Source organism: Nicotiana sylvestris, chromosome 1 (assembly GCF_000393655.2).
Source record: "Nicotiana sylvestris chromosome 1, ASM39365v2, whole genome shotgun sequence".
Taxonomy (NCBI): Eukaryota; Viridiplantae; Streptophyta; class Magnoliopsida; order Solanales; family Solanaceae; genus Nicotiana; species Nicotiana sylvestris.
In genome coordinates, this window is record NC_091057.1 from 171,939,570 (window position 1) to 171,959,754 (window position 20,185).

Below are 20,185 nucleotides of genomic sequence, written 5' to 3' on the forward strand. Positions count from 1 at the left end.
CCACTTTTAGGAGAAACCATAAGGCAGGCAATAAAGTGTCATCCCATTACTAACAATGAAGCAGAATATGAAGCTGTAATTGTAGGTCTAGAATTGGCACAAGAACTCGGAATAGAGCAGATCATAATCAAAAGTGACTCGCAGCTTGTAGTTAATCAAATGTAGGGGACTTATATAGCTAGAGAAGTGCGGATGCAGCAATATTTGTTAAAAGAACGAGAATTAATTAGACAAATCCAATCTTGGAAAATCATGCAAATACTCAGGGAAGAAAATGTAGAAGCAGACGCATTGGCTAATCCCGCATCTGTTGCAAAAATAACAAATGAAGAAAATGCTACCGTAATACATTTGTTCCATTTAGCACTCGATCAGGATAAAAATGAGGTAAATTTCAATAATTTAACTTGGGATTAGAGAAATGAGTTCCTTAATTTCTTGCAGTACGAGATTTTACCTGAAGATAAGAAAAAGGCTCACTCACTTCAATAAAAAGCTGCCCGTTATTGTTTGGTTTGTGGCAACCTGTATCGAAAGATGTTCGGAGGGCCTTTAGCAAGATGTCTCGGACCTTCTCAAGCAGAATATGTGATGAGAGAAGTACATGAGGGACACTGTAGAAATCATGCAGGAGGAATATCCTTGGTTAATTAGAGCAGGGTATTCTTAGCCAAAAATGGAAGAAGATGCAGAAAGTTTTATGGTTAAGTGTGACAAATGCCAACGATATGGCAACAACATGCATTGCCCAGCAGAGCTATTGCATCCAGTTATTTCACTATGGCCTTTTATGAAATGGGAGATGGATATCGTAGGTCCACTGCCACAAGCCAAAGGAAAGATACGATTTTTATTCGTATTAACAAATTATTTTACCAAGTGGGTAGAAACAGGTGCCTTCAAACAGGTGTGGGAGAAAGAAGTCAGGTACTTTATTTGGCGAAACATCATATGCGAGTTTGGAGTTCCAAAGGAAATCGTATGTGATAATGGCCCACAATTCATAGGTGCAAAAATCAAAGAATTTTTCCAGAGTTGGTAGATTAAAAGGATAACATCAACATCTTACCATCCTGTGGCTAATGGACAAACTGAATTGACAAACAAAGTTATTATTAATAACTTGAAGAAAAGGTTAGAGGAGTCAAAAGGTAAGTGGCTAGAAGTGTTATCAGGAGTCTTATGGGCCTACCGAACGACATCAAAAACCTGTACGGGAGAGACTCCATTCTCACTTGTGTCTGGTTCTGAAGCCTTAATCCCAGTTGAAATAGGTAAACCAAGTACAAGATACACCCAAGCAACTGAAGAATCAAATGAGGAAGAGATGCGAATAAATCTAGATTTGCTTGAAGAAAAGAGAGAAGCGGCTTTAATAAGGATGGCAGTACAGAAACAAATTATTGAGCGATATTACAATCGGAAAAGCTCATCTTAGATACTTCAAGATTGGGGAATTCGTCCTCAAAAATATTTTTCAATCGACAAAAGCGGCCAATGCAGGAAAGTTGAGTCCAAATTGGGAAGGACCCTACAAGATTCGAGGCATTGCTGGAAAGGGTGCTTATGAGTTGGAAACCATGGAATGCAAGGTGCTATCTTCTAATTGGAACATTGTTCATTTGAAGAAATATTACTTCTAAGCAAAAGAAGTACCCACGGTCAGGTATCGCTTAACTATGATTTTATTTTGTTATCGTGCACTAACAATTTTAGATAATAGGTAAAAAGTTAGCCCACACCAAATGATGATATTAGACCTGAAATACAAGCGGGATACAAAATTATTCTCGGTCTGTGTTACAACCTTTCTGATGGAAATAAAAAGGGTTAAAAAGTCATCATCTAAAAATATACATCCGAGTCTCGTATGTATTTTCCTTTTCAGGAAATGGACCAAATGTAAGGAATAATCAAGTGCTCGAATTTCATACTTCAAAGCTCTAACACTTGGAGGACTATAGATATGAAGGCAAAGAAGACTGAAAGTCAAAGAAAACTAAAGAAGTTAAAGTCATAATTCAAGCCTGGGTCAACCCAAAAATCAAAAGTCAAGAGCCAAAAAACAAGAAGTCAAGAGCCAAAACAAGCCTGATTCAAGAAACCTTTGTAATAAGCTTTGATAAAGTGTAAACTCGCAGACATAATTTACCAAATCTTGCGAGTACTTAGGTTATAGGCAATGATTAGTCATGGGTTGCAAGATATACTCTAGAATTTTTTTAAATTTGTTATAAGAAAAACAGTTATGAAAGAGTTGTAGATGTCATACAAAAAAGTTAATTGAATACCTATAAAGTGTTATGTAATTTGAAAGTTCAAAACATGAAACTTCCTATAATTATTCATGAAAATTCTTCAAAATATATATTTTCCTATTTCTCTCATTTACTTACACCAATATGAAGTTGAGACGTCTTCTTCTTTAGTGTCATTTATAAAAGGGTCCTCTTTTATAAAATTCGTGTCTGTGCCAAAATCACGAAATATTAAAGCATTCTTAAATGCAAGTCAAAGAGTAAAATAAAAACTCAAAATTAAACGAAAGATCATATATTAAACTTGGCTAAAACTAAGTATATCCTTAGTTAAAACCAAAATGTTTGTTGGTGAACAAACCCCAAACGAACCAGGGTAAAACTAACCATTCCAACAAAAAAAATCTTCCTATCAAAAGTTCTAAAAACAAACTAAGTTCTGAAAGAACATTAAGGGGCAGAGTCCAATGTGGCATTATCAGCAGCGGGAGAGGCAGAATCCAATATGGCATCATCAACAGCAGAAGAAGATTCAACTTGAGCAGAAGAAGCTTGAATACTAACTTCACCAGGAGTAAGCTCATCACCTTCGGGAACGCCGACCTCAGGTGATGAAAAGCTCTGACTTTGCTAAGTTTTTTCAATCGTTTCCTTAGCCTTGGCGATCTCAGTATTCAAGTCAAAGCCTTTCTGGCTAGCCTCCATCAAAGTCTCGAGGCGAGTATTTAGAAAAGCCCAACTTACATCAAGTGTCGTTTTATCCTCAAGGGCTTCGTAATCTTTCTCCCACTGGACAATTTTAGCCATCAACTCTTCTTTCTCAATCAAAGAAGCATCATAAGAAGCCTTCAAATGGGTAAGATATCTCTCTAAGAACTGGACCTTATCAGAAAAGACACGAAGGTTTTCTTGAGCATGAGTGAGTGCTTGAACTAGATCCCCGGCATAAGTCTCCTTCTGGTTAAGGAGTTCTTTCGAACCCCTTATCTCATCGGTAGCTTTAGAAAGTTGCTCTGCGAATGAAGACTCAAGGATGTCTTTGTCTTTGCCAACTTGACTTGAAGAGGCTTTCTCAATTGCCAATTCCGCTGCCATTATCCTTACTTGTTGTTCCAAAGCACACTTTTCTTCAGCTAAATCTTCTTTCTCCAATTGAAGACCCTTATATTGTTCCTTCTAGTTATCCGCTTCAGTATGATAATCATTAACTAGCTGCTCAGGGTGAACAATTCTCTTCATGAGCTCGGTTCCTATCAAGTTAATCTAAAAAAGAAAAGAAAGAAGCAATTTGTCACACAAAAATAAATAACCACAAGTAAAAGAAAGCTAAGACTTGAACCTTCAACGATGAACGAACAATATCATTTATCCATGTCAAAGAGCTGTAGCTTTCTAACTTTGACTTCTCAGCTGGGCCAAGTAAAGGTTTAAACCATATGTCAGCTTGACCAGATTTTTTCAACAGATTACCATCTTCAGGGACTTCTATGGTAACCTTTTTCACCACCGTATTACTACTAGAAGTACCAACTTCAACGTGAGAAGTAGTAGCAACAGGGACAGTTGAAGAAGTAAAAGCAACCACAGGAGGAGTAGTAGCAGCAGCAATAGGAACGGTAGATTGAGAATGATGGGGACTGACACTGAAAGGGAAGCAATGGGTAATTCTTCAGAAACGGGACCAAAATCTTCACTATCGAAAACATGGGAGAACAGCTAATCATTAGAGTCACGAGGAGGAGCATTCATCTCTTCATCAGAACTCACTAAAGTAGCACTTTCAGGATCATTCAAGGGAACTGAACTGGGAGGAGGCTGGCTTCATCATCTGAAACAATGCGTCTCCTAACTCGAGGTCTACGAACTAAAAGACCTTCCTCTCATTCTTTTTCTTCCTCCGAGCCACGGGCTTCATCAACCTTCCTCATTGAAGAGGAGCTCAGAATTTTTCTTGAGCAAGGTTCACCGTAAGTCTTGCAGATGAAATAGAAGCGGGACTAACACCATGAATAGGAAATCCTAATAAAAGAAAAGAGTTCACAGTAAGAAACTCTTAAACTAGCAAAAGAGTACAAGAAGAAGACTAGGTAGGAAAAAGTACTGTGTGTCCTAACTTTCCATCCAAATCTCTGAGTCCTTATCTCCATAGGAGCAACAGATAATAACTTTCATACCCAAGCACAGAAGTTGGAAATCTCCTAAAAAACTTCCATAGTTGCTGAAAAAGTAGGCATGATTATACATGAGAGTTCCTTTTGAAGAAGGAAAAAGATAAAGATGCAAATACTTACGTGCAAAATTCCACTTTTCTGGAAAATGCATGTTTTCTTCACCCACCAAAGCACTAGTGGGAGCAGAAACGAAGCGAGCATACCAGCCTCGATCTCTATCATCCTCAGGGCTAACCAATACTCTCTTACTTTTGGCCACAAGGGAAAAAACTCGTTCACGAAATAGTTTGAGAGAGTAAAGATGGAGTAGTTGACGAAAAGTAAAAGGCATAGAAGCCAAGTTTGATAAATAATGGAGGTATACAACCGCTCTCTAAACAATAGGACCAATTTGTCCTAAACACACATTGAAGTAACGACAGAACTTAATGATTATTGGGTCAATAGGAGGTTTGAAACCTAAGGTAAAAGGATATGTATAAACGAATGAATAGCCATCTTGATATGAAGTTATTGTTTGGTTAGATCCAGGGACTAAAATTGGGAAGTCGGGTTTCCAATTACATTCTCTTCGAACTAGAGCGAGAAGACCAGTCGTAATCAGAGTTGGGTAATGATCAGCACGATCAAGGAAAGCAGCCATGGAAGAGATTTGACTCTTCATGGATTCACTATCAGTCACAAAGGATAGCTCTTAAGGAACAATTCATCAACAGTGGGTTCGCGTAGGGCTTCGGTTGAATCTTTATATTTAGAAGAATATCTTGGGGTTGCAGAAGCCCTAGGTCTAGAAGCAGATGGATTGGTAGCACTACTTTGAGAGGGGGAACTACGATTAGAAATAGAACTGAGGCTACACAATCTTCCACCTCTTTTACTCCTAATAAGAACAGTTGAAGGGGCAAGTTCATCAACAATTACTACTTTGCGAGGATCGGGATTTGGTGAAGACATGGTTGAATAAGGAACTAATAAAGTAATATACGCTGAAGAATAAGAATAAGTGAAGAAGAAGAACATTGTAGGATAAAGGTTCGGTGAAACTAAAAGACACGTGAGGTACCTATAAGAAGAAGCAACCGTCATATAAAGTAAGTCATGATAAAACATCATAATGAATCAGTCACTTCGTGACTGACGCAGCTGCAAGAAAGCCCTAAAAAGTGTTGAGGAGTCACAAACCCAGTCATCAAAAGTCATGTAGCACATGCATTAAATAGAAGTGATATATGATGCGTTAGTTCTGAATAAAACACAATGATGCTTGGGAAACGGCGGCATAAGAAAAATCCCGCCATAAATACATACCACTTCCCAGATATTCAATTGCAGAATATTCGGCAAGTGGGGGGACTATCCGTATTGGTGAAAAAAAATAATACACGTGGAGTTACATTTGGCTGATAGGGCATAATACGTGGAACAATGAAAAGATGACAGCTGGAATATTACAATTAAAAGATGTATGAGTTACAAGAAGTGCAAGCAAATCACCCACGAGATGAAAAGGACGCCTATGCTCGAGCCTAAATTAGTCAATGAAGAGACACGGACGGAATAAATTAAGACACTAAAAAGGGAAGATTCATGAGCCTTCAATTAATAAAGAGGGAGAATCAGAATCGTTACAAAATCTTCATGAACAGTTACGATTACCAATTATAACGGATCATTAATACCATTAATGCTCATAATAATTTAGCCATTAATGGAAGGAAACGTTATATTTATAAACCTCTATATAAGAGAAGAGGTTTTCACTTGTAAAAGACATCTGAGATGATACTGGAATATACTCTTTATTTTTCTGCCTTCTCGAAATTCTCTACTTTGACTTTGCAATCAATTATTTCCTTAGTTGTTTTTGTTATTTTCCTTTGATATCATTGAGAAAGTGAAGCAAAAGTTGGTTATTAGAATCTCGTTTTCTTCTAAGACTAAACTATGACTGAAAGATATATTTTTGGTTAAACAGATATGTTGGTTTGGTTTGGTTTTAATAAAAGCTGAACCAATCCGGTCGGTCCATTACACCCTATTTACTCTTTTAGTTCCCGGGAATGTCAATCCATTTTTTTTAGTCCATCAAAAAGAATGATTTGATTTCTAAATTTGGAAGCGATATGATTTACCTTCAATTTCTATAGCCACATAAGTATTATGATAAACATGTGTACAAAGAAATAGATTCACACGGATTGTTAATTTTTTGCCAGGTACCTAGTGAATTGAGGGATGCATTAATAAGAGCGATTGGCGAGGAAAACAACATAAGAAGAATGCAATTCAGAAGCATGGCAGCAAATACTTGTACAATTCCAGGTTCTCTTCTAATAGGAGACGCCTTCAATATGAGGCATCCTTTATCAGCTGGAGGAATGACTGTCGCTCTTTCCGACATTGTTGTCCTTCGCCATCTTCTTAAACCTCTCCCTAATTTTACTGATGCAAACGCTGTTCTTCAACGCTTTTACACTCTTAGAAAAGTAAGTGTAAATCAGTTATTTTCCAAGAGAATGACTTCCAAATCAGTATAAATTTTTATATTTTTTGTGGTGGTTAACTTTGTAGCCGGTTGCATCAACAATAAACATATTGGCTGGTGTAACATACCAAGTTTTCAGTCCTTCACTTGATCCATCAAGAAAAGAGATTAGGGAAGCATTTTATGGTTATTTAAGGCTTGGAGGGATTTTTACAAATGGAGCAATTGGTTTACTTGCTGGCCTAAATCCAACGCCTCTCGGCTTCGCTTTTCAATTCATTGCTGTGGCAGTATATACTTTTGGTCGATTATTGCTTCCGTTTCCTACTCCCAACGCCATTTTGCGCGGGGCCAGATTGCTTTATGTAAGTATAATAACAAACTTAATCCAGACAAAATTGTGGTATAGTACTATTTATTAGCTGCAGATTGTTTTAGTGACAAACTTTTCTCGTAGCTAAACAACAAGTAAATTTTCGGCTAAATTTTCAAAAACGGCAATTTTTTCTGCGGATTAAAATCCATCACTAAATTGTTTTAGTCAGTCGTTAAACCCTTTTTTTTAAGTACTGATAATCTGACTCTTTGATTTTTCAGGTCGCAATTGATATGATATTCCCCATTATTAAAGCAGAAGGAATTAGACAAATGTTCTTCCCAGCTAGCCTTCCAGCCTACTATAGTGCACCTGCATTAGCTCATAAAAGTGACCAATAATGCCACGATTCCAAAACTCTGGCAGATATTATATATTATATTATATTATATTATATTATTAATAAGAGACAATAATACCATGTAATTAAAAGAGGACTAGTTCAAAACTTATGAGTTATGAAGATTGAGATAGGATAATAAATCTTCACTTCTCTTCCTATAAATTAAATTGATGCTACAAGCTAAAATTTGAATGTAAACTAAATTGCCTAAGACTAGTCGTGAGTTTAATTAATAGTTACTCATGACTATATATGTGTATAAGATATTTTAAAAAGGAATAAACGATTTGATCTTTGGATTTAATTTAGTTTTCGCCGGAGTCAGATTCTTTATGACATTTCAATATCCGTCAAGTACTCCAATTTAAGTTGATTATTAAGTTCCTGTTTTGAACTATTTTCTATAAAAAAGGTAACAAGCTCTACATTACAACTTTAGGGATCTTCAATCAATGTATGTATTCGCTCAAATCTGTACGCTCCAACTAAATTTGGCTCGCTTATGTACACTTCAGTCTTCAATTTGTGGTTGTCCAAATGTATGTAATCTTGAGGAGCTTAAATTGAGAAGAGCTGGACTTGAACTTTGACCTTTAGGGTAGTCACATGACTAATGAACAAAACTTTAAGGGGTCGTTTGGTAGGGTGCATATGAATAATACTGAGTAAGGTGTATTAGTAATGTTGGTATTAGTTATTGTTGCATTAATTATGCTAACATATTTCTTATTCATTGTTTGTTTTGATTATTAAGGGAATGCACAATTTCTAAAATAATTATTTGTTTACAAAAATGCCTTCAATATTAGTCCATCACTCTATCTTTTTAAAAGAAACATATGTTGAGGAATGTTTTTATACGAAAAAAATTTTAAAAAAGTTATTTGATTTGTCTATCTATATTGTAGTATATAACTGAATATTTATTTATATAAGAAAAAATATGCTTAGTATTTATTTATTTACTAGGAAAATAATTTTATTTCTCACTATTTGGATTATTTTAAACTTGTATTAATATAATAGCATATTTTAATTAAGCATAAATTTAGCATATTTTAATCAAGCATTGTTAATGCCATGATTTTCTATGCATTAGTTATGCATAAGATTACGGGTGTCAATGGATTTTTGAAAATCGACTAAATCGATCGGACCGTACCGCACCGAACTAATTTTTAGGTTTCTTTTAAAAAACATAAGTTTATATATAAATCTATAACCGTACCGATAATTAGGGTAGGTTTTTTATTTTATAAAAATAAACCGAAAATATCGAACCGTATCGAAAAAGTTTTATATGTAAAAAAATATATTTATATAGTAAGTTTAAAAATAATAAAGCACTAGATTTTTTTGGGGGGCTTTGGAATTATGAAAATTGGTACAATCCAACAAGTAATTAAACATAAAATACTAATTCCAAAAACCTATTATGCTACTTCTACTTAAACTAAGTTATTTCACGTATCTGTATTAGTAAGACACAAAGTATTCTAGCGATTATGATTAGCAAACTACAATGTATTGAATATGTTTCCTTACATATAATTTAAATTTATCTTTTTGAATATGTAATCTTCTATAGACTTTATTCTTGAGTCCCAGCTTGGTTAATATTTTTTCACTCGTGTGATTTATATTTTCTTTGCTTTCACTTGATTTCTTTTACATTGCTGTAGAATAGTTGATGGATCTATACTATAGTCATCTTTCATTTTTTGTTAATTCATCACCCTTTAAACAGTAAAAATGTCTAGAGAGTTTTGTGAAGTCCTATAAAAGAACGTGTGTTATTGCATTCTACATCTACTAGTAAATTTTACATGACATTTAAAAAATATCGAAAATTAACCAAACCGTACCGATACTGAAGAGAAACCGACATGATTAGGACGGTTTCAAAAGGTCTAATTTTGTTATATATAATAGAATAACCAAACAATTGGTATGGTACAAATTTTATAAAATAACTAGCCGAATCAGTCCATTGACATCCCTACATAGGATTATACCAATATATTCAAAAAATGTATTGAACAAGGTATTATTAATATACAAAACTAATGTATACATTATTTTATCTAATATATCCTACCAAGCGACCCCTAAATTTAACAAGTTTTACCTATGAGCAAAACTTCTTACTTTTGACCTTGAAAATTTGTCTGATCAAGTGACCTGCCCCAAATGCGAAAGGTTAAAAGCCAGCCCTTATAGTGTCCTATTTTGCCATTTCATGAGTTTCAAGGTTGCTCACAATGGTCATAATTAAGTTGAGAAAGTTGCACTAGCTTTTAATGGTGAATTGTGATTATGTTTTAATGAGCAGCCTTAAAATTGACTATTTGTGCAAATGGCCCCTAATGAAAGGGGTAGGCCCAATGGATTTCACTCAGAGGCCCAAAACACTATAAGCTCATGAATACGAATTCCGATTGATTTCTGCCCCGACATTTGAAATTAGGGCAGTCTCTTCTCTTCTAGGATTTTCCATCTCTCTACGGCGAATTTCTCGGCGATCTCTCTCCATCGAGTTCGAGTGGTAAGTTCCCTTCTTTCTTTTCTTTCTCGACTTCCTCCTCTCCTTCCGTCATGAATGAAACTAAATCCCTAATCATTTTCATGTTGAAGCGCTTATTTTTAATTTGATGCTATGCTTTGTGTCTAATTTCACTGCAAAAAGAAGTCCACTCCGATTCGTATAGTATGAAAGGAAATTTAATTGAAAATGCCCCAAAAATTTGATTTTTATTGTCATGATTTTGTGATTGATGATAGTCTTGAATTTCAAGTCTAATGAATTCCTTCTACTTATTAAGTAAAAGTCTTTTATGAACCTTATCTGATTATTTATCATGGGTTGGTTTTTCTGCAATCTTGGAAAATTTTCTGCATCCAGTGCGTAAAGATATCCTTTTTTCTGTATAAGTGAATTATGAGGTTGGTTTTGCATAGCTCGTTAATTGCCATATTGAAATTCGTTGCAGTTATGGTATCCACTAATTTTATATATCACCTATAGATGCAAGACACTTCTAGTTTTAGAGAATCCCATTTTATCTTAAAAGGTAAATTATCGAGTATTGGGATGAAATCTGCATAAATCGGAGTGGATATTAAGGTGTTCATGTAGCAAATCCCAAACTAGTGTGGGACTGGGGTGTTCTCGATTTGTTGATTGTTACATACCAAAATGCGAGATTTTTTATTGGGCCATTTACGGTTTTGCATATTAAAAGCATTTATGTTGTATTTTAGACTACGTACTTTGTTGGCAGAAACCATTGCCTCCCCAATACAGTTATGGGATCTGCTAATTTTATATGTCACCTACAGATAGAGTAAAATCTAGGATTTAAAAGCAATGGCTGCATCACTTGACATATATACATATTTATAGAATTCTTCCTGTATTTGGTATATGTATATATGTACAAGGAGCTGCTTATATGTTGGTTCTGGCTCTGCCTAAAAGACATCTTTATTTGACCATTTGCAGTTTTGAGTGTTATAGGGGGTGGATATGGATTTGGAGACAGAGAACAGAATTGCGGCAATTCTGTTGAAAGAGGCTGCAGAATTGCGGCGGCAAGCGGAGTCAGATGGTGCACTTTCTTATCTTCATCGGCCTAATGTCAGGGGGAGACCAAATTCACGGTTTTTAACAGCAACTGTTCTTGGAGTACAACAAGGCACACATCGCTTTTATTTCCCACTACGAGTTCTAGATTTTTGTTCTGGTTTGATCCATTATTTCTCATTTCCTGTCTTTGAAAACTCTTTCATCTAAAGTGATTCAATATTTTCTGCACTTAATTGGAGTTAGTGTCAGTTATTCAGCTAAGATCACTTTCTATAGGAAGAATCTGGTGGTATTCTCTGCCAGCATCTAGCTGAGCAAATTTAGAGTCTAGCGACAATAGATATGCAAGCTTAGAGTAGCCGACTGGTGCCACGATTTATAAGTCAAAACAAAGTATGAAAGCTTAGAGTATGATTGATTTTAGCCTTGCATTTCGTAATTCTTTAAGGGTTGGGAGCGCTATAACAATTTACTTCTGCATGAGAAGAGTTGAATGAAAGACCACAATATCATAAGAGTATTTACAAAAGAATCAGTGACTGAAAGAAGTAGAAGAAATAGGAGACAGAAGCCTCTTACTAATTATAGAAAAAGAATTAACCAGGTCAGAGACCATGTAGAGGAAAGGACATTCTGTTGAAAGAACTGTTTTTTCCACTTTGTGCATGCGGGCACTGCTCTGTCATTAGTATCTCTTGTAAGAGTATTAGGCACTCACGATATTACACAAGCACTTGGCACCTACAGTCAAATTTTGTACAAGATAATATAAGTACTACTTCATGCATATTCGCTACTGATTTAAAAGAAGAAAAAACCAACTATTTCATGCATATCCTTGTGTTTTTTCCTCGATTTTGTTGTGTGAATGTTGTGCTGCCTTAGTAGGTTCTACACAACTAGACTTTTGAAAAACCTACATGAACTAGGGGTTAGACCGGAAAATGTGAAATATAGTTTATCTGAAGGGTAAAGTTATTCTTCACATATAGACAAAGCACTATTCTTTCTCGGACAGGTTTCTTATATTAGAGCTCATAGTCGCATCTTTTGTGGCTCTGAAATTTACTAATTGCAGCTAACCGAGCTGTTGAAGTAAATGAAATGTGGAAGTTAAGGCAGAAAGAGGTGGAGCTTGAGAACAGGCTTAAAGGGAGGTTGGCAGATAAGAACAGAGATACAAAGTGTCATAGCTCTAGTCTCTCGGAAAGGAGGTCACGTGAGAGATGTGATACTGATTCAGGCACGAGTGGATCAAAGAAAAGAGAGAGACAGGATTCTCATTCCAGTGAGGATGATGGCTTGAGAGATGCTGAAATTGAAGAGTTTTTACATTCAAGGTCAATCTTTCTCTTAGAACATCTATTTGTGCATCTCTGTGGCTGCATGCATCGAGTCTTAAACTCCTCACTTCCTTGTCCTTTTCTGGTGTCACAACTTCGATGTGTCTCACCTTGCTAATTGAACAGCTTGTTATTGGCAGGGTCAAGCGTGGCAGGGGAACTGTGGGGTCACGAATGGATGAAGCTGGCCCTTACCTTCCTTCTAGTCCAGATCCTAGAGAAAGAGAGTCAGCAAGTCCTGATATGAAGCGAAGCAAAGGATGCGGATATCATGTTGTCATTGGTCCAGAGAAGCCCGTCTGGCTGAATTCCCCGGGTTCTTCAGACAATGAATCTCTGTCAGAAGACATGACAAAAGTCCGAAAGAAGGCTAAATCCAGTAAACACCACCACCAGTGTAGGAAACATAGATCAAAAAAGAAGTCCAAGGATAAGGAGGATAAAAGGAGGAGAGAGGAGAAAAGGGTCAAACTTCATAGATAGATACTATCGCCTAATCAGTGTATATTAACTTTTTCTCTTCCTTGTTGATTCAGAGGTTCGTTCAGATGTTAAGCGTCAGAACTTTTATTCCTGCTTCGTGGAAGTTTCATTGTTGTGTAATTTTGTATATTTTGCTCATTTCTCCTGTAAAGATGGCCTTTTACTCCATTTTCACAGCACTCCTTCAACTTCTCACCTCCACTTTAACGAAACTTTATCTAAGCTTCTTCAAGAAACAGTTGTCAGTGTAATTCGTGTATTACATCTTGTAAGTATGGCTGGACAACTAATTGATTTGACCTCGACTCTCCTGTCTAAAAATCAGGGGGCCACCAATGAGTGAAAATATTTAAAGGTATTGACCGTGAAATTACGAGTCATTACTTAAGAAGAACTAAGGAGCCAATATGAGACCAAAAGCTCGACCATTCAGAAGTAACCCAAAAGCTGTAAACATCATTTTAAGTTGTTAACCATTCACTATCGACAGCAAATCATACTATCCCTTGAAACTGAGCAGTTGGCTAATATTAGCAGCTCCAGTTTCACTTTGAGAGTTCCCATCCGCCATATCTTTAGGTACTTTACTATGGTACAAGCTATTTGATGACACTCCTATCTGCCATCTTAAAAATGATTTACTCTTGAAAACAGCCGATAGCCAGCCACAAAGCTATACGCAAAACTCAGCACTGTATCATAAATTGATCCAACGCTGACATGATAACGTCTTTATATCAGAAAGCACCTTTTTGTAACTTTTTTGAGGCCTACATTTCTTCAGTAGAGAAGAGTCTTGTACAAAGCGTCTCGAATGTTCTGCTATAGTTGTTTGGAAGTACAGTAAAACACATCTCTTAAATAAGACATCAAAATTTTCTAATTATACATTGTCTACAACTACATAATTAACAACATATATATGATTATGAATCCTCCACGTGGTGATCCGTCTCATCAAATATCTCCTCCTACAAAAAAAAACACAGAATTGACATTTAGATACCTCGGAGCTGTAAAAGTCATGGAAAGTATTGAAATCTAAAAGCTCTACATATAACAAAGTTTATTCAGTTCACCTGTAAAAGCTCTTCAATAACATCTTCCATAGTTATTATACCAACAACCTCTTCTTCTTCTGGGAGTTTTGGCAGGGGATTTCCATCAATTCGCAGAATGTCCGAGTACATATCTCTAGTCCACTTTTTGCTCCTAGAACTTTTGAATGAAGCATTTCCACCATTAGGGAAACTCTTCCACTTCTGCAATGATCGCTTTGTCTTCAGACTCTTCTCCAGGGGAGGCTTTTCACCATCAATGTCTACCCTGACATCCTTCACGGGATCTAGAGAGCAAAGAGAAGGTGGGATGTCAAGATTAGAGAAGGTTTACATGCGAGAAAAGCAAAATAATCCAGCAAGCAATACGTACTCTCTGCAGGGGATTTGCTATCAGGATGATCCATATCCTTGTTGCACTGTCTTACAACCACAGCCATGTGGCTATGACCTTTCTGAAACTCATTCAGGATGTCATCCAAATGCATAGTATCTGGAACCCTGCACCATAAGAACGGGAAATCGTGAAGGTGTTTATGAGGGATATGGGAAGAGCATAAAACAATCAATCACACGCAGTAATTACAACCTAAAATGGATGCAAGCATCATTGACACAAACCAGATGCCCTTCCATTCTTGGGAAAGCTTAGACGACATAAAACACAAGACTAAAATTATCTTATCTTTTAACACAGGTGATACAATCATTAACAGCATTTAAATTGCCCTCCCTCTAGAGTCAAGTTGAATGTCGTTTTCACTTTCATGAGCCAACCTTTATCATTTTTTATGAATGCGATTCTAAATAATTTTAAAAATGAAATTACCCAATTTTTTCTGTATTTTCATGTTCCATGTAATTTATGAATAAATGAACTTTTTTCAAATAAAGTAAAATCATTTTTTTATTCCAAATAGAATACAGGATGAACCAACTCTCGGTGAATGGAGTAACGACATTCAGTGTGAAACCACGGAAGTAAGAGATGCAGTGAAATATATAATGGAAAAGAATTGTCAACTGTCCTGCACTATAATGAATAGACGCATACAAGAGATCTGAAATCTTATCCTTGCCCCTTAGTTTTTGAATTCATTAATCCTTCCACTCAAACTGAGTTTTAAAATTAATTGAACATACATCTTCTTCCAAGATTGTTACACTCAAATCTCTCACAGAAATTCCTTCAGGAAACCAGTTCTTTCCTATTTTTCACTATTTAGAGACCCACGTAAGCCTAAAACTCCTAGTAAAATAGATAAGCCAGTTAAAACACATTATAAATTTAATTATGACCTTTGTTTTTGATATGCTGTTATAAGTCAGTTAACATCAAACAGAAATCAAGCGTGCAGCAAAAATTGTTCCACAGACGCACAGTGATTAACTCCCTCCCTCTGTTGTAATGCATATGTGGAAACATCACCTACCACGTTATGTGGGTTCTACCCTCAAATCATCAGATCAAATATCAGTCCCTAGAGGAAGTTAGGGCCAACTGATGCTAGTCAGATAGATGTCTAAGCGAGTTGACTAGCTTGAGTTGGGAGGAAAACTTGCATAAGCAACATTACTAACTAGGAGGACTTCTTTCATCTGTAGCTATATTGCAAGTATCAGGAACAGGAAGTGTACTAGTTCACTCTTTATAGCAACTTAGCCAAACTTGGATAAGTCATCTAACTCATTTATATCAGGAATTTTCTGCTCATTATCAATTCGAGGTTTAAGCTTCTTTTTTATTGGTGATGTCTAACTTGTACCCACAACCTACAGATTTCTGTAGCATAGTTCCGGAAAACGGATGTACAGACTCGGATTGTAAAACTATAAAAAGAAGGAAGCATATGAAGTGGGAAAAAGTACTTTTTTATGATTTTAAAGTGGGAAAATTGTACTTTACATGACAAGACCTTAAGCATATTTTAGACCTAAAAATACTAGAGACTACCAATTAGCAGCATGCAGCATAGACACAGAATAACAGTCTGCCTCATCTTGCATACTAACTGAACGACAGGAAAGGCACTAAAACTACATAAGTTCTTTTTCACTTCTTAGTTTCTGGAGATTTTCAGAGTGACCCACTCTAGGCTGAACAGACTATGAAAAGGTGTACATGCTAAAATAACCCGGGTTACTGAAAAGAAAGACGGCAAAAAGAATTTGAATGTAAGTTAACTATATGCTAGCAACTGATTAAAAAAAAAAGTTAAACTTATGCTAGCAGCAATCACAAACCAAAGAAAGCATAAGAGTAATTTGCTTTTGCAGCCATGTAGTTTGCCAACACATAAAGATATAAAACATACCTTGGGATTCTTCGGATGGTAACGCTTTTCACAGGAGTTTCATCTTCTGGATGGACGGTCAACAAGTTCTTGACCTACAATGTCATAAAACAAGTAGGCAATTAAGGTATTAATGACGAAAATGGAACATAGAGACGGAGTCACTAAAAAGTTGGCAACATGGGGAAGTGAAATCGAAGTTCATGGAGAGGAATTGTCTTATTTTCTGTTGAAATTAGGCAAAAAGATGCTTCCAACTATGTCGAGGGTAACTGCACAAACAAATCAACAAGTACCAGAATTAGCCCTATTATGTTCGTAGGTTGGTCATAGTAGACTGGTATCCTGCTATGCCCTTTCTCCAAAATCAAGTTCATCAAATTCCTGCACATAAATAGGAGAGTATATAGTATCAAGCAGCTGAAGAGGCATACACAAATCTATAATTTACATTGACATCTAATAAATATAGAAACCTGTCCAGCTTCGCATTGATATCGATGGCAAAGATTTCAGATATCGGGGTCATCGCATCACTAGCTGTTTTGTCATGCAGCTCAAGAGCACCAGCAATTATCGTTGTCTCATCATGTGTTAGTTCTCCGCCTTTACCAGCCTGTTTACAAGTAACTCACGGTATTAGAAATATACAATAACCAACACATGATGAGTAGGAATCCTAATTCAAGTGGTTTCGAGGTAGAGATTCTCTAGATCATTGAAGAAAAGTAGAATAAAGAAAAGAGGAATCCAAATTCAAGTGGTTTAAAGGAAGCAATAAGTCAATTAGAAGATAAAGGAAATAAAAACAGCTAGATCTATGTCGCAATGTGTAAGAAGCACAAGCACACAACTGTATCAACAACATAGCTTCAATTAATTACCTCATTCCCATGCAAATTTACTAGAGTTTTCAACTCAGCTCGTCGGAAAAGTGCTCTATTTCCATGTCCCAGAAGAAAGTCCAACAGCTGGAAATCACAGCTATTAATTAAAACAAACAACTACCATCCCAAATCCAACATTTGATAAACTAAGTTGGAATACAGATCGCACTCAATGTCAGAAATTCAATGAAATTTAACATAATCATTGCAAAAAAAAGTATACCTTGCTTATTGGATAGGCAATAGGAAAACAGATCCAAACAAGCACACGAACAACTGGGGCTGTAGCTGCACCAATGGCCAGTCCATACCTTGAGCAAACAGATTGTGGTATGATCTGCCCAATCACACAAAGGAAAGCAGCACATGCAAATCCATCATGTGGTTTCACCAAACAGCTTAATTCTTTGGTTTTAAAGAAAATAATACGTCTGAACTCTCGATAAGTTGTGTTGTTAAGAACAATACATTTTTATCAAATTCCTCCTTTAAATAAGCATCACAAAAAGAGGAATAAAAAGCATTTTTCACAGTGGAGTCTGTTTACATTCCACCCAGACTGTCCAGTAAGCTAAATGGCATCTTAAGTCATCCATGGACAATTATGGGATACAGAAAGTAATCCCCAATGCAAAAGCTCACTTGCTCGTTTCAGCAATGTTGCAGAAGTTTCTTACTATATATTTCCTACAAAATTTTAAGGACAATTAACTGCACTTACTTGAGTGGGAGGGAGTGACAACAATTTCAACCCAAATTATTAAAATAACCATAAAGCAACTAAGGGAAAGAACTAATGACCGCTAATAACAAATGGCATCGACTCTCCTTAGAATCTCATAATGTAATTAATGTCAATTTGGCCATCAGTATAAATTCAAGATAGATAAAGGGCAGGGGGCACACATGCCATATGGCACCCTATTACCCGTCCCATCCGGGTGGATGAAGGGAAATGCCCCGGTCCACCCTTCCCACCCAACTGCCATCCCTAAATCCATATGTCCCGATTTAATCAGTTTTGAAGCTTATACTCAACAAAAATAAATCCTTACCTCACCAAACAGAAGAATCAACGTGACAGAAATCAGTATAGCACCCCAAGCCGTCACTAGACTGTCAAGAAAGATGGGAAGTGCCTGAAAGGATATCGCACAATTTTTAAAAGCTAAATAAGTATCCAAATAAAGCAAGAATTGCTTGTTGAAAAATACAATGATAATCTTGCATACCTCCATAGCAGCAGCATTGCAAATAAGCAGAGTGACAAGCAATAAATGCTGATTTTTTACAACAGGCAAGATCTTCTCTGTTAATATAAAGGCAAAACATATGAATTGTCAAACCATGATTCCCAAAATAAACACCCTGATGCAACGCCACCAGATCATTTCACAAACTTTAAAATAACATATCTTATCCTCTACTTCTACAACCTATTGACAGCAGATAAAACCAATTACGTATTAGTTTATTACATGCGTAGCTCTCTGGTCTCTCTTCATCATTCTCAAAATCCCTCTTTTCCAAATCAACTAACTAAAAGCAACCACAAATAATGTAAGGAGAAGCAGTATCATAACAAATTTAAGTTTGGAATTCAAGGTTACTCAACTAGTATAAGAATTACCAAGAGAACTCCTAATTTGCACTAAAAAACAAATTATTTAGACCTGGAATGAAATAACTCCAAATTGAGCATAATTAATACAGAGATTCATATAGCAACCCCTACTAGTTTTGGATTGCAGCACAGATTATTGATGGATGCATTGAAAGGTTACCTAAGGAAAAAAATCATTTTTTCTACTCTCTTCTCTCACCTAGCGAATAACAAAAATGATATAACCCAAAGATAACTAAATTTATTGCTCAAAGATTTAGCATTTATCATCTATAAACATCCAAGAACATTCATTAAAATAGACAGTATTTGCTATATTTGCTAATAAAAGGCAGGATAAATGAAATAATACCAGCATTTTTACGATCACATGGAGTTCCAGACTTAGCGAGGACTTCGAGATCAACTAGGCTGAGGGACATGAGTCCTAGCGTAAGGCCAGACATTAAACCAGCGAAACATACCAGAAAAATAATTATCAAAATATGTATGAAGAACCCTGTCTCGCAACATCTATACTCCACCGCCATTCACCGTACGTCTTCTCCCAAAAACAAACCTAAAACCTAACTCTTCCAAATATGTAACCCTAGAAAGCCTCAAAAAAACCCTAAAAGATTTAGTGTTAGAGAAACACAAGCCAATACTGTATCACCTCCATTCTCGAAAATATAAAGCTTTTCCAAAATAACTTCACACCAAAAATCCGTTCCCACAAAAAGAAGAAAACAGTGCAACTGCTTAGCTCACAATTTCCTCGTTTTATATATAGAATTGAAGAATTGAAACGATAGTTTGCAGATGCTGAGGGTATATAGTATATACTCTACTATTTTTTTAATATAATGCTTTTGGTATATAGATTTGTGTATTTATAGAAACAAGCAGGATTCGCCGGCGGTGGAAAATTACGGTAACTACGGTGGAGATTATGGATAGGTGTTCGCCGGAGGTGAGGTAATATAAATGTGACGTGTGAGCTTGTGAAGAGATGGTGATGGTGATACAGCTGATCTGTTACTATAGTTGTGTCCTTGTCATTATATTATTATGATGGAAATACTCAGATTTTGCTCTTTTTCTTTCTTTATTGGTTTATGACTTCTCCTTGACAATTTTCTATCTTTTTACACCTATGTTTTCCTTTTTCTTCAAAATCTCCCAAAGTTATTCCAAGAATATATTCCTCCACACATTCAAGAAATTACACTACAAACAATTGGGAAAATATCTACTCTGCTCCGCTCGTTTACTTTTACTTATCCATTATTTATCAT

General features: G+C 36.0%; 3 protein-coding genes across 7 annotated transcripts in view; 2 read left to right on the forward strand and 1 right to left on the reverse strand.

Moving 5' to 3' along the window:
- Positions 1 to 7,941, forward strand: part of LOC104224029 (squalene epoxidase 3-like) — a 59,103-nt gene extending 51,162 nt beyond the window's left edge. For both annotated transcript variants that reach the window (XM_009775578.2, XM_009775577.2), the window contains 3 exons: positions 6,646 to 6,915; positions 7,001 to 7,279; positions 7,512 to 7,941. In XM_009775578.2, coding sequence (XP_009773880.1) covers positions 6,646 to 6,915; positions 7,001 to 7,279; positions 7,512 to 7,631 — 669 coding nt within the window. In that variant the 3' untranslated portion in view covers positions 7,632 to 7,941. The remainder of the gene's footprint in view (positions 1 to 6,645; positions 6,916 to 7,000; positions 7,280 to 7,511) is intronic.
- Positions 7,942 to 10,078: 2,137 nt separating this feature from the next.
- On the forward strand, positions 10,079 to 13,224 carry LOC104224030 (uncharacterized). 4 transcript variants are annotated; one of them, XM_009775582.2, is made up of 4 exons: positions 10,079 to 10,178; positions 11,136 to 11,328; positions 12,298 to 12,559; positions 12,703 to 13,224. In XM_009775582.2, exons 2-4 carry the CDS (start codon positions 11,160 to 11,162, stop codon positions 13,043 to 13,045), a joined length of 774 nt encoding a protein of 257 aa, XP_009773884.1. In that variant the 5' UTR covers positions 10,079 to 10,178; positions 11,136 to 11,159; the 3' UTR covers positions 13,046 to 13,224. The 4 variants fall into 4 exon arrangements, with proteins under 4 accessions (XP_009773884.1, XP_009773883.1, XP_070027235.1 ...); XM_009775581.2 differs by having other exon boundaries at positions 10,081 to 10,178; positions 11,151 to 11,376; XM_070171134.1 differs by having other exon boundaries at positions 10,081 to 10,178; positions 11,151 to 11,328.
- A 525-nt stretch (positions 13,225 to 13,749) lies between these two features.
- On the reverse strand, positions 13,750 to 19,969 carry LOC104224031 (DUF21 domain-containing protein At2g14520). The gene is made up of 11 exons (XM_009775583.2): positions 19,261 to 19,969; positions 18,517 to 18,593; positions 18,340 to 18,423; positions 17,508 to 17,621; positions 17,282 to 17,368; positions 16,874 to 17,013; positions 16,694 to 16,781; positions 16,419 to 16,492; positions 14,477 to 14,604; positions 14,125 to 14,390; positions 13,750 to 14,016 (listed from the first exon to the last, which is right to left on the reverse strand). Exons 1-11 carry the CDS (start codon positions 19,436 to 19,438, stop codon positions 13,972 to 13,974), a joined length of 1,281 nt encoding a protein of 426 aa, XP_009773885.1. The 5' UTR covers positions 19,439 to 19,969; the 3' UTR covers positions 13,750 to 13,971.
- Positions 19,970 to 20,185: the final 216 nt, after the last annotated feature.